At 43.6% G+C, this 14,483-nt stretch overlaps 1 protein-coding gene across 1 annotated transcript in view; it reads right to left on the bottom strand.

The window, feature by feature from the left end:
- rxfp1 (relaxin family peptide receptor 1) overlaps positions 1-14,483 on the bottom strand; it is a gene marked incomplete at both ends in the record, with an annotated part of 108,985 nt that overhangs the window by 11,663 nt on the left and 82,839 nt on the right. Inside the window, 5 exons of the mRNA XM_080843048.1 lie at positions 5,726-5,794; positions 5,967-6,038; positions 6,230-6,301; positions 8,338-8,409; positions 9,735-9,806. Of these exons, the coding sequence (XP_080699174.1) occupies positions 5,726-5,794; positions 5,967-6,038; positions 6,230-6,301; positions 8,338-8,409; positions 9,735-9,806 (357 nt within the window). The remainder of the gene's footprint in view (positions 1-5,725; positions 5,795-5,966; positions 6,039-6,229; positions 6,302-8,337; positions 8,410-9,734; positions 9,807-14,483) is intronic.

Genomic DNA, 14,483 nt, shown 5'->3' with positions numbered 1-14,483 from the left:
AATTCAAATTACTCCTTCTTGTCCACAAATCATTAAATAATCTAGCCCCTCCCTATATTTCTGATCTAATATCTCTTCATAACCCAATCCGTCACTTAAGGTCCTCCAATAAATATCTTCTTAATGTCCCCAGAATTCACACAAAAAACGGTCATGGCGCTTTTAGTTACTGTGCTCCAATCCTCTGGAATAATCTACCGATAGAACTCAGGTCACCTCAATCCATATTCTCTTTTAAGAAGGGTCTTAAAACTTTTTTATTCTCTTTGGCATATAATTCATGATTTTTCTCTTTTACTCTCTTTTTTTTACTGATCTTTTGCATTTTTATTTACTTTATTGGGTTGTAAATGTTTTCAACTATTTTGTATTGTGTTTCTTTTACCTAATAAGTGCATTGAGTCTATGTAAATATGAAATGTGCTATACAAATAAAGTTTGACTTGACTTGACTAATAAAGGAACAAACGGAAATGTTAGAAAAGGAAACAGAACAAGGTGCTATTAGACAAGAATTAAAAGAGGCTCTGCAAAACACACAGAAAATTCTTGCTGAACTGTTAAGCGAAGATGATGATATAGATGTAGCTAGACGTCCTGAAAGGGCGCGAGTTCACACTGAAAAGATGCTAGCATACCGTGAAGAAGAACAGAGTAAACGGGAAAAGAAACTTGTTAGCCTTTATGAACAGTGGAAAGCCCACGCTCGTCAAACACGTCAAGAACTTAAATCTGAGCTAGCAGAAAAGCGCCTGGCATCTCTTGCAGACAATTTAGAAATACGGAAAGCGGATATCATGAAATTGTATGATGAACTGAGAGGGCGCGGCACGCCCGATACTGAGCTCAGACGCAAGGTTGATGCTTGTGCAGCAGTAACATGTGACATTGTTAAAATCTTGAACGAGAGACTGACTGGCGTAAATGGAGATTATGATGCAGAACATGAAGGACTGCGTTTGCGTGAGCTTCTTGAGCCTCATTATGCCCGGTCCATTTATGGCTCCTCTGCTTCAGTACAGACTGGCAGTCATCGTTCCACGCGCTCAAGTGTTGCAGCCAAGCGAGCAGAAGCAGCGGCTGAGTTAGCTGCTAAGGAGGCTGAATATAAGATGTTAGCGGAGGAAAAGAGACAGAGGGAAAAAATCCGAGCTTTAGAGGAAGCACACAGGAGGGAAGAGGAAGAACACAGGAGGGAATTAGAAAGACAGAAGGCTGAATTAGAACGATTGCAAGTTGAAAAGGACTTAAAGGCAGCCCAAGCCAGATTTGAAGCATACAATAAAGAAGTTAAAGAGGAATCTGATGCTCAGTCTTTTAAGTCATTTCATGTCCCTATGCCACTCAGCTCCTTCCACCCTGCCACAACGCACCCTCACACGGCTGTCACTCCATCTCCTCCCATTGATGTATCCTGCCTAGCACAGGCTGTTCAGGACAGCATTTCTATTAACAGACTTCCAATGCCTGAGCCCCCGGTGTTTAATGGCAACCCAATTGACTTTGTTGAGTGGAAAGCTTCATTCGTATCACTGATAGATAGAAAGAACATTCCCACTACTGATAAGCTGCACTATCTCAAAAGATACGTAGGTGGCTCAGCTCACAAATGCCTAAAAGGGACCTTCTATCGTAGTGACAGCGAAGCTTACAGTGACGCCTGGAACAAGCTTGATCAGAGATATGGCCAGCCCTTTATCATTCAAAAGGCGTTTAGAGAAAAATTATCAAACTGGTCAAAAATACAGTCTAAAGATGCAGAAGGACTGAGAGATTTCTCAGATTTCTTGAATGCCTGTCTGCAGGCCATGCCCCATGTTAAAGGTTTAAACATCCTAAATGACTGTGAGGAAAATCAGAAGTTGATGCGGAAGCTGCCAGAGTGGATAGCCTCAAGATGGAACCGGCAAGTGACATTGCGTCTCACGGAGGGAAAGGATTTCCCTAACTTCAAGGACTTTGCCAAGTTCATGTCGATGGAGGCCGAAACCGCCTGCAATCCAGTCACTTCTTTCCTCGCTCTCCATTCAGCTGAATCCTGTCAAGACAAAGGTAGCACAAGGGTAAGCAAAAGAAACCAAGCCAGTGCTTTCAACACACAAACAGTGGTGGAAAGCAATAAGCATACAACAACAAAGGAAAAGGTCAAGGCCCCTTGCATGTTATGTCAAGATATCAGTCACCATCTATGCAAATGTCCAGACTTCATGAGAAAAAAACTGGAATACAGGAGGACGTACGTCAAAGACAACAGACTGTGTTATGGATGTCTTAAACCCGGTCACAGTGCAAAGGAGTGCCGGCATCGCCACACTTGTGACTCATGCAAAGGACGACATCCCACATGTCTTCACGATGATGGCTACGGAAAAGGTGAAAACAAAGAATGGGCAAGAAGGGAGAATTCTGCGCAACGCAATGAAACGGAACCAACACCTGCTCTGTCCCTCAATGTCAACAGCCAAGGTCAGTCAGAAAACACCTCCATGATAGTGCCAGTGTGGGTGTCAAACGAAAAGAATCCATCCAGAGAAAAACTTGTGTATGCCCTACTGGATACACAAAGTGACACAACTTTCATTGAACAAGATGTTAGCAAAGAACTGCAGCTGACTACCTGCCCAGTTAAGCTGAAACTCACTACCATGATGGGTGAAAACATGGTCTTTAAAAGTGAACGGACATCTGGTCTGCGTGTGAGAGGTTTCAATTCTACTGTGTACATCAAACTTCCTCCTGCATACACCAAAGACTGCATACCGGTGAACAAACAACATATACCAACGCATGAAACAGCAAAAAGATGGCACCATCTCACAGCAATTGCAGACCAAATACCGCCTCTCCTTAGTTGCGAAGTGGGGCTACTGATAGGCTACAATTGCCCAAGAAGTCTCGTACCCAGACGGGTCATAACAGGGAAGGATGACGAACCCTTTGCCATTCTCACAGACTTAGGGTGGAGTATTGTTGGCTGTTTAGCACCTCACTCTGATTCACAATCGTCAAACAGTCACTGTCACAGAGTAACCGTGAAGGAGCTGCCTGCAGTGACTCCAATGGATGCAATCAGAATTCTTGAAACTGATTTCAAAGACACTCAAGGAAATGACAAAACAGTCTCTCAAGAAGATTTGACTTTCCTTGACAAGTTAAAGGAAAACATAAAGACAAACAAACTATTATGAAATGCCCCTCCCCTTCAGAGAGAGACCATGCTTACCTGATAACAAGCAGCTCGCTGCTGTGAGGCTCAGTCACCTGAAAAGGAAGTTCATTGCAAATGAAAGTTACAAGAAAGACTACATTAACTACATGAAGGACATCATTGAAAGGGTTGACGCAGAGGAGGTACGTGCTGAGGGCACCTGTGGAGAAAAATGGTTCATACCTCACCATGGCGTTTATCACCCCAAAAAGCCTGAAAAGCTGAGAGTAGTTTTCGACTGCTCAGCAAAGTACAAGGGAATCAGCCTCAATGAACACCTTCTCCCAGGCCCAGACATGATAAACAGCCTGACAGGTGTTCTCATTCGTTTCCGACAGCACCACACTGCTCTGATGTGTGACATAGAAAAGATGTTCCATCAGTTCCATGTCTCAGAGAATGACCGTTACTACCTACGCTTCTTATGGTGGAAGAACGGCGACCTAAGCACACCTCCCGATGAATTCAGGATGTCTGTCTATCTCTTTGGAGCCGTATCTTCACCAGGGTGTGCAAATTATGGATTAAAGCAGCTCGCCAAAGAACACAGTCACACACACCCATTAGGATCACAGTTCATTGCCAGAGACTTTTATGTAGATGATGGTATCATTAGTGTTGAGTCTGTTGAAAAGGCCACTCAAATAGCAAAAGAGGCACGTGAGCTGTGTGCAAAGAGAGGTTTACGCCTTCACAAATTTGTGTCTAACAACTGTGCTGTTCTCCAGAGCATCCCCTCAACAGAACACGCCACAGACATCAAAGCAAAGGATCTCAGATTCAATGACACAGCCTTAGAGAGAGCATTGGGAATATACTGGAACATCGAGAGTGACTGTTTCACCTTCAAAGTTGCACCAAAGAACCAACCTGCTACACGGCGTGGCATCCTGTCATCTGTCGCCTCCATACCTCCTGAACGGAAAGAAGATTCTCCAGGACATGTGCCATCAAGGAACAGGATGGGATGACCCAATTCCAGAGCGATTGAAGTCACGGTGGGAGAAATGGCAAGATGACCTTGTTAAGATGGAAGGGATACACGTAGCTCGCTGCTACCAGCCAGCTGGCTTTGGAAAGGTGATCAAAACAGAATTACATCTCTTCTCAGATGCCAGCACCACGGGCTATGGCCAATGCACATACCTGAGACTGAAGAATGAAAGAGGAGACAATCACTGTGTTCTTCTCATGGGAAAAGCGTGCGTCTCGCCGCTGAAGGTCACAACTATACCCAGGTTAGAACTTACTGCAGCAGTTGTCTCAGTCGCAGTGAGCAATATGCTCAAAGAAGAATTAGGCTACTGTAATGTAGAAGAGTTCTTTTGGACAGATTCAAAGGTTGTCTTAGGCTACATTAATAATGATGCTCGCCGCTTTCACACTTTTGTAGCAAATAGGGTGCAGAAGATCCGTCATGCCTCAGACCCCAAGCAATGGTTCTATGTACCAACTGACGAAAACCCGGCAGATTATGCTTCAAGAGGGAAAACAGTGGATGAGTTGCTCTCTTCTGATTGGTTCACTGGGCCTAGCTTTCTATGGAAAAAAGAGTACCTCCACAACATCACAACCAGACAGTGCTGGCATAGCGCTAAAAGAAACCTGCAAGTCGGTGATATAGTGATGGACGCTGACGACACTTTACCACGAAGCAAGTGGAGACTTGGGACAGTCACAGAAGTCATTCAAGGCAAAGATGGACTTGTGAGACGGGCCAAAATCCTGTTTGGAGAGAAGGAACTGAACCACAAAGGAGAGCGCACCAGCAGGCCTGCTTTGGAGCGCCCTGTCCAGAAATTGGTTTTACTGCTAGAAGCGGTTTAAGCAGTATGCAGTTGTGATAAAATGATAAAGTTTTCTACGTTTGTATATCCTATACATTTGAATGGTTATTTTTATAAGTGTAAATTGTGTGTTTTAAGGTTTATATTTAGTAAAAACACTATAATTTGGTGGGAGTGTAAATAGCCCCATAGAAGGACTATTATTTTGTGTTGATTGCCTGTTTTAGATTTGCCTTATTGATCTTTAATATGTGCCTTAATGATAATGTAGTGTTTGAAGAATTAATCGATATTTTATGCCATTCTCTCTTAGATAATTAGGACTTTTATTATGACAAGGTCAAAAGGGTATCGCAGATTTGTATATAGGTTGAATGTTAACTTCTCAGTGGGCTGGAGAATTAGTTACGGACGGATGCTATTCAGAGATTGTAAAGTTTAATGATTTAATGGACCCGTATGAGGCTAAAGCTCTTACGGTGGTGACAGTTGTGAAAGTTTATAGAATGTTTGATGGAGAAAAGGAGAAAATAAAACAACTATTTCATCAGCAGTAAGTTTAATGCCACTTCATATACGGGGATCCGTTACAGAAACACACACAAACACATAGAGACAGAGGCAAGGAAAGAGAGAGAGTGAGGCAAAAAAAGAAACACAAATAGATAAATAGAGACAGACACAGGGATAGAGAGAGAGAGAGTGAGGGAACAATTCATCTTCTACTCACAGCCAGTTCAGTCTGGGCATCTCCTGGCAGATGTCATCCAGCCGAGACAGATTATTGTTCAATAAAACCCTGAGGATCAAACACACAAACACACACGCACAAACGCACACACACACACACACACATACACACACACAAAAATGTGTATTTCAATGGCCTGTATACTGAGTGTGAAGTCAACTACACAAAGGGAGACAGGCAGGGCTAATTTTAGGTGAGGTAAGCAAAGAACAGAACTCACAGCAACACCAGTGAGTGCAGGCCAAGGAAGGTGGCGGAGGTGATGCGCTGGAGGCGATTGTTCTCCAGAATCCTACAGATGCAAGAAAGCACTCATTTAAAACCAGAGATACAGCAGCACACTCAAGCACTCTCACACGCTCACTTCCCCTCGAGGAGACTGTAATCATGGCAGGAGAACGCCATGCAAATAATTTCCACTAGTGCTGCCTTGATCAGCATCTGGTGGCTGTGTTAGGCGGAGGACACCGGGGGAACACTTACAGCCACTCCAGGTTGTGAAGGTCCTGAAACACTTCAGGCATCAGAACAGAAATCTTGTTGTAGCTTAAATACCTAAAAGGAAAAGTGCACAGAACACACTTCAGAAATGCTATGTGCTATGCGCTACCACAAAATTTGTGAGTCTAAATCAATCAATTACCTAACTAACCAACCAATCCATCAATCCAATCCATCAATCAATAAATCAACTGTTCATTTCTTTGTTTCTTTATGTCCTTTTTATTTGGATCTTTGTGGCATGTGAACATACTCACACACACTCAAAAAGAGAGAGAGACTGAGAGAGAGAGAGAGAGAGAGACAGAGAGAGAGAAACTGAGAGAGAGAGAGATACCATAACTAAATAATGAGGAAGAAATGCCTGACAACACTGGCAGCTCTTCCCTGAACCAAAGTACAACCATTTGAAGCACAACTTCAAACCACCATCATATCTGGCTGCTGTTAATTGTTTAAGCCCCATGAAGGCTACTCTCGTCAAAGCCTTCTACCACACACACACACACACATACACACACACACACACAGAGACCAGGACAAAGCCCCGGGGAGGGAGATGATAGTAGGATGAAGGTGAACAGTAGACTGACACCCAGGCTTGTTGTAGAAGCCCCAACATTCATTTATTTCAACAAAATTCAACCTAACAGATGAATTTAGCATTGAGTTGAATACTCCCCAGGGAAAAACACAAACTCCTGGGAATATTAGGTCTATTAGTCTTAGGGCCCTATCTTGCACCCAGCGCAATTGACATTGTCACCGACGCATGTATCATTCCTATCTTGCACCCGGTGCACAGCGCGATTTTCCCTCCAGAGGCGCGCTTCGAAATTAACTTGCGTCGACATGGGCGGGGGCGGAACAGAGAAGGCGTTTCTCTGGCGCAAGTGGTATTTTGCAGTTTCAAAACAACGCCGTGCGCCGTGCGCCGTGCGCCATTGACCGAAAAAAAGCTGGTCTAATGTCAGAGGCGCAATGTCTAAAGTCTGTAACGCGTATTCAGAACGCTATTTTAAGGGCGCATGTGCTTGCCCGCACAGTATAGGACCTATAGGCTACACTTTACTTCTGTCGTCTTCACGAGAGATTTACACCAATTTTTTGGCAAGCCATATATAATTACAAGGAAAATAAAGTATTTACCACATGAGGAAATCATTGTGATATCCATATCCAAGATATTTTAAAAATAGGCATACATCTAGCGTACACATTGACTCAAATGATTCAGGTTAATTGTAATGGCGGTTCTGATGTCTGCCATCTCCTGGCAGATGAGCTGGGGACACACGGACACTGTCCATAACACAGTCTGCGGCGAGATAAGGAGAAAAGGAAGGGAGAGGGAGAGATCGGAAGAGAGGAGAGCGCCTGATCAGTGGCTGGCCGCACGCGCGCGCGCGCACACACACACACACACACTCACACTCACTCGCTCTCTCTCTGGCAGATGAGCTGGGGACAGACGCACACTGTCCCTATATCACAGTCTGCAATAAGTGATTCAGTGAGGGTGAACCCAAAACATCGGAAAGTATGTTTTTGTGACTTTTATTTCAAATATGTTGCCACCAAAAAACGAATGCTAGTAACTGAAAAAATACAAACGAGAAATGAAAAGTAGAACCATTTCTCCAAACAAGCATGGGAAAATATTGCCGTGATTGTTTCTGGTAACAAACGTTCTGGTGGCCTCACGGTCTTCCTCCCGGTAATTCCGCAATTACGATAACAAGCCGCTTTGCAATATGCGCTCCTCGCTCTTAAAGGGAATGTGAGATGACGCTCTGATTGGTTTATTGCATATTACGCCCAAACCACACCTATGGCTGAGTAACCTCCTTTGGACCAACCCTTTTGACACTTGCGCTGGACGCAAGTGTGTTTTTTCCGCTGTTAAAATAGCAACTGCGCCATAGAGCCGCCCACACAGCTACTTGCGTTTGGCGCCGTCCTACTTGCGTTTCTGATCGGCAAGATAGGGCCCTTAGTCTTACTCAGATGATGAGGGGCTTACGGAGACATGAGGAAGGTGAGGGACAGGAAGATGAAGATGTGGATGAGGGTGAGCAGAGTCCACTCACAGTCGGGTCAGATTAAACAGGCCCCGGAAAGCGTCGGGGCTCACCACGCGAATCAGGTTGTGCTGAAGATACCTAGAAACACACCCACACCCACACAAAACAAGGGGGAAAACAGAGAGACACACCCACGCGCATACACACACACCCACACACACACACACACCCACACAAAACAAGGGGAGAGACAGAGAAACGGGTCAACCACGCTCCTGAAGACAAAGCATCTGCATCAGCTACCTGTAAACTCACCAAAACAAGATGATAAGGGGAACAGACAACACGGCATCTACCTCTGTGAGCACGACACTGACAAGTGGAGGAGAGACAGAGAGAGAAAGAGCGAGAGAGAGCGAGAGAGAGAGAGAGAGAGAGAGAGTTCAGCAAATCAGCAGAGAATTCTCCCCCCTCTCTGAAGTCAAAGCCCATCTTCCCTGACAACCTGGAATGCTCAAGGATGACAGCAAACCACCCTCCCACACCACACACATACTTTACACAATGCATCATCTGCCATAAACCACACATCATTGCTGCTTATAACATGCCACTCCACCTGCCAGATCTGGGCCTCACGTGGGGCTATTCCACGCCACAGCCAGCCTGACAACACATGCTTCCTAAAAACATCCTCAAGTGCAGACAGAGAAAAATGCTTTGACAAGCTCAGCTTCCCTACGCACTCTGGTGGGTCTACTCATTGACTAACTGCCTGATTTCCGCTCTCCTGCGCTCCTCCCTGTGTTCACATTAATGTACATCTATGCCAGCTAGCTTTCTAATGAGCATATATCACAGTCTCACAGATCTATTAGTAATGGGAGATAGATGGCTTTAAGTCAAGGGTATTTATGTATGTGCTGAGCTCACAGTAATACATTAACACGCAGCAGGTTGGATGTGCACAGTCCCACAGTACATCCTGTCTGCACAGGAAATGAATTTAATCCTGCCAAGCTGCCATCTGGTACTGCGCAACACGTATTTCAGTCCCATAAGGATCAAGACACTGAAAATCACTTTAAAATCAGCCAGGGATGGTATGGAGTATGGACTCCATAAGGACTAACTGTGAGATGGAAGTGTTCTCATAAAATGACACACACAATTGGATGTCTTTCACAGACACGACAACACAGATTGGTTATAAAAATACACTACAGAACCTAACGGTGCTTAATTAAAATCCTGCGTTCTCCGAGTTCACACCCCTGTTTGGGGTCGGCAGGCTCAGACGACAGACACATACACACACACACACACACACACACACACACAAGGGAACAGTGTTGACTTTCATTCCTGCCTCAATCCCACTTTTGCTGCAGCTCTTGCTGGTGACCGCAAGCCCTTCAGAACTCTCTTAAGTATGGAAGATATGCAAGATGATAGGGACTTACAGTTTCTTTAGGCTTCGGTACTGAAAGAATATATCCCCATTCAGTTTCCGCAGGCGGTTCCTCTGCAAAGACCTACAGCAGTGAGAGGGAGAGAATCAATAAATATTAGCTGGTACACTCAAAAAAGTGAACTCTGTGAGTTGCTGAATCAAATAAATGTACATACAGTACTGTGCAGGCAGGTGTAAAAAAAATGCTGTAAATTAAGAATGCTTTCAAAAATGGAAGTGTTAACAGTTTATTTTCATCAATTCTTCATAAATTAACAAAATGCAGTGAAGGAACAGAAGAAAATTCTAAATTAAATCAATATTTGGTGTGACCACCCTTTGCCTTCAAAATAGCATCAATTCTTCCAGATACACTTGCGCACAGTTTTTGAAGGAACCCGGCTGGTAAATTGTTCCAAACATCTTGGAGAACTAACCACAGATCTTCTGTGGATGTAGGCTTCCTAAAATTCTTCTGTCTCTTCATGTAAACCCAGACAGACTCAATGATGTAGAGATCAGGGCTCTGTGGGGGTCATACCATCACTTGCAAGTCTTTCTGTTCTTCTTTAAGCTGAAGATAGTTGTTAATGACATTTGCTGTATGTTTGGGGTTATGTTCCTGCTGCAGAATACATTTGGTGCCAATCATACGCCTCCCTGATGGTATTGCATGATGGATTAGTATCTGCCTGTATTTCTCAGCATTGAGGACACCATTCATCCTGACCAAATCTCCAACTCCACTTGCAGAAATGCAGCCCCAAACTGGAAAGGAACCTCTACCATGCTTCACTGTTGCCTGCAGACTCTCATTATTGTACCTCTCTCCAGCCCTTCGGCGAACAAACTGCCTTCTTCTACAGCCAAATATTTCTAAATTTGACTCATCAGTCCAGAGCACCTTCTGCCATGTTTCTGCACCCCAGTTTCTATGTTTTCGTGCTTAGTTCAGTCACTTGGCCTTGTTTCCTTGTCGGGGTAGAGCTTTTTGGTTGCAACTCTTCCATGAAGACCACTTCTGGCCAGACTTCCCCAGACAGTAAATGTCTGTACCTGGGTACCACTGGTTTCTGCCAGTTCTGAGCTGATGCCACTGCTTGAAATCTTCCGATTTCGAAGGTAAATAAGCTTAATGTGTTTTTCATCAGCTGCATTAAGTTTCCTTGGCTGACCACTGCGTCTACGATCCTCAACGTCTTCTTCAAAAGAGCTTGAACTGCACATTTTGAAACCCCTGTCTGCTTTGAAATCATTGTCTGGGAGAGACCCTGCTGATGCAGTATAACTACGTTGTGTCTTGTTGCTGTGCTCAGTCTTACCATGTAAATGGATACAAAATAAACATTTATTGTTTACATTTTTCAAAGCATTCTTAGTTCCAAGCATTTTTTCACACCTGCCTAAAACTTTTGCACAGTACTGTATATTCAATTCATTTAACATTTCTGTGTTTGGTTTTAAAATCTAGTCCACTTTAGTAAATCTAACTTAAAATGAAAACTTGTTAAAGCAAAAGAAGCAAGCTAAGTTAATTCAACATAACACTGTTGAGTGAATGGCACAATCACCTCTAAAATGTAGTCCACTTTAGTGAGTCTAACTTAAAATGAAAACTTGTTAAAGCAAAAGAAGCCAGCTAAGTTAATTCAACATAACACTGTTGAGTGAATGGCACAATCACCTCTATACAAGAGTGTCCTAGATGGGTTTCTGTAGGTCTTACATTGCACATGATCAGAAGCTGACTGCACTTTGAGTGTGATGCTGTGATCAAATGAATGTGCTGGAGGTCACGGTCTTACCCAGCTGGTATATTTTATTCTGTGATGTTGAAATATGAGTGCATGGTTTAAGAGTGATATTGCTGGTCCTACTGTATTTGTCTTGCGGAAATCAAGCATATATGAGCTAACGAGCTAGCCAATTAACAAAATGCTACCTGACAGACATACATTAAAATAGCGATCTTGTCATACGAGGACAATTAGGATCTGTATTTACCGGTGGATAGGGCAATACGTGGGTGGCATGACTAGGCATTAGCCAATCAGAATGTTCGTACTGTCGTTGCCATATAATACATTTCAATATTTGATATCTAAATGTAGATGATTTGCCTGACAGTCCTTAAAGATGCAATCATAAGCTCAATTACTAATAAAAAACCATTTTATATGAAACTAATAATGCTTTCTTTACCACACCCAGAGTTTGGTATGTGTTGAATGATATCACGTTGATATTATATGATCGCTGTCGTTTTCCATTGGTAATAAATAATATTACAGAACCAAGGGTATGGCATGGTGGCTCAGGTGCTTGCACTGCCGCCTCACAGCAAGAAGGTCATGGGTTCGCATGGGGCACTGTTGGTTCGGGGGGCAGGTCCTCCCCAGACCTTCGGTGCTCAGGTGGGCTACGTATCTCCCGGGCCTCTCTGTGTGGAGTTTGCATGTTCGCCCATTGTCCACAAGGACCCCAACAGCACACTCTCCTATCAATCCCTGACCAAGATGGATGGTTCACTTAAAAGCAGCCCACTGCTCCTGGGGTCCAGGAGGAAGGACAGTCTGGGACGGGAAAATGCAGAAGTCAAATTCTTGGCGACCTCCGCCTGCGTGTGTGTGTCCTGTGTCGCCACCTAATATATGCACGTGTGCATCATTGTGCAACAATAAACTGACTGAAGTCAGCCTTGTTTGTATTTTGATTTGAATTTACATAACTACATTGTGTGGAAATTGCTGACATAACTACGCTTTATAACAATGAAAACGTAGGTACTGCCTATTCAAGTCAGTTAAGTTGGACTTACAAGGAGTTGAACAGTTGGTGTTAGTAAATCCAGTTGCGTTAGAATTACATAAGTGAGTTAGGTCAGTGTAATGAAGGTCTGTTTAGATGGATGAACACTGCCTGATCAATAAAGGTTAACTTGACAAATAATATTAAAACTACTTAACTACATTGTGTGGAAATTGTTGACATAACTAGGTTTAGTCAGTCCAACATAAATTCACTAGCTTTATAACAATGAAAACCATTTAGGTACTGCCTATACAAGTCAGTTAAATTGGAATTACAAGGAGCTGTTCAGTAAATCCAGAGTTAGAATTACATAAGTGAGTTAGGTCAGTGTAACGAAGGCCTGTTTAGTTAGATGAACACTGCCTGATCAAGGCTAACTTGACCAAGTAATATTGAAATTACTTAATACAGTCTTGTTGGTTTCCTCCAACTTATTATTTCCTCTGTAATAATATTATTAAATTAGTTTCAACACAACTCAGTTATGTGGAAATCATTGACATAACAATATTAAGTAATTTGAACAACTTATTTTTTTGAGTGTATAGTGACCGTGTGTGTGTGTGTGTGTGTGTGTGTGTCTGGGTACCTGTTTGCGTGCATTTGTTTGTGTATGCATGTGAGTATACTTGTGTGAGTGTGTCTGTGTGTATGTGTGTGTGTGTGTTTTTATGTGAGTGTATGGGTACCTGTGTGTATATGTGTTTGTGTATGTATTTGAGTATACATGTGTGTGTGTGTGTGTGTTTGTGTGTGGGTACCTGCATGCGCGCGTGTGCGTAGTGTATGCATGTGTGTGTGAGAGCTGAGAGATCAGTGTGGCCTTGCTGCGCTGGAGAATGATACTATTTCACTCTGATAAATGAAAAACATGGCAGTGTGCTTCATTTGAGAATCACTCTGGTCTCATGATGAATGTCATCTCTGTGTGTCTGACGCAACCATTTCCCCCAGTAACACAAGCGAGCCTCTCCGCACTACAGCGCTGAGATGACTTTGACAAGGCAACATATCTGACATTCACAGACTGTTCTTCACGTGCACGACAGACCTTCTGTGTTTTCCACTAACATGAGTTCAAGACCTCCCAGTTCTGTCCTGCAACTTCTCTACTTTCTTTCATTTTAAGTGGTTTAGCTTTTTCTAATGGCTGCCCCGAAGTGGAAGCATCCTCAGTAGCAGTAGTAGTAGTAATAGTAATATTAGTGGTAGTAGTAATCTCTCTTATGGTTGTTGAAGGACAGAAGTTGAAACATCAAACATAACTGAAAGCAGCATAAATACCATGCATCAGTCATCAAATGCATATTTGACAACCACATACATACAAACATCAACTAGAGTGAGACGAATGAATAGAGGACATTAGAGAGGTGAGACAGCGTGATGAGAGGAAACTAAAGGAGGGAGACAGCGTGATTAGAGGAAACAAGAGGAGTGAGACAGCGTGATGAGAGGAGACTAGAGCAGTGAGACAGCGTGATGAGAGGAGACTAGAGGAGACTAGAGCAGTGAGACAGCGTGATGAGAGGAGACTAGAGGAGACTAGAGCAGTGAGACAGCGTGATGAGAAGAGACTAGAGGAGGGAGACAGCGTGATGAGAAGAGACTAGAGGAGGGAGACAGCGTAATGAGAGGAGACTAGAGCAGTGAGACAGCGTAATGAGAGGAGACTAGAGCAGTGAGACAGCGTTATAAGAGGAGACTAGAGGAGACTAGAGTAGGGAGACAGCGTGATAAGAGGAGACTAGAGGAGACTAGAGTAGGGAGACAGCGTGATGAGAGGAGACTAGAGCAGTGAGACAGCGTGATAAGGGGAGACTAGAGCAGTGAGACAGCGTGATGAGAGGAAACAAGAGCAGTGAGACAGCGTGATGAGAGGAAACTAGAGGAGACTAGAGCAGTGAGACAGCGTGATGAGAGGAGACTAGAGGAGACTAGAGGAGGG

This window comes from Sprattus sprattus (genome assembly GCF_963457725.1).
Source record: "Sprattus sprattus genome assembly, chromosome: 8".
Classification (NCBI taxonomy): Eukaryota; Metazoa; Chordata; class Actinopteri; order Clupeiformes; family Clupeidae; genus Sprattus; species Sprattus sprattus.
The sequence above is the reverse complement of the archived record's forward strand: the minus strand, read 5'-3'. Positions and strand labels throughout refer to the sequence as shown.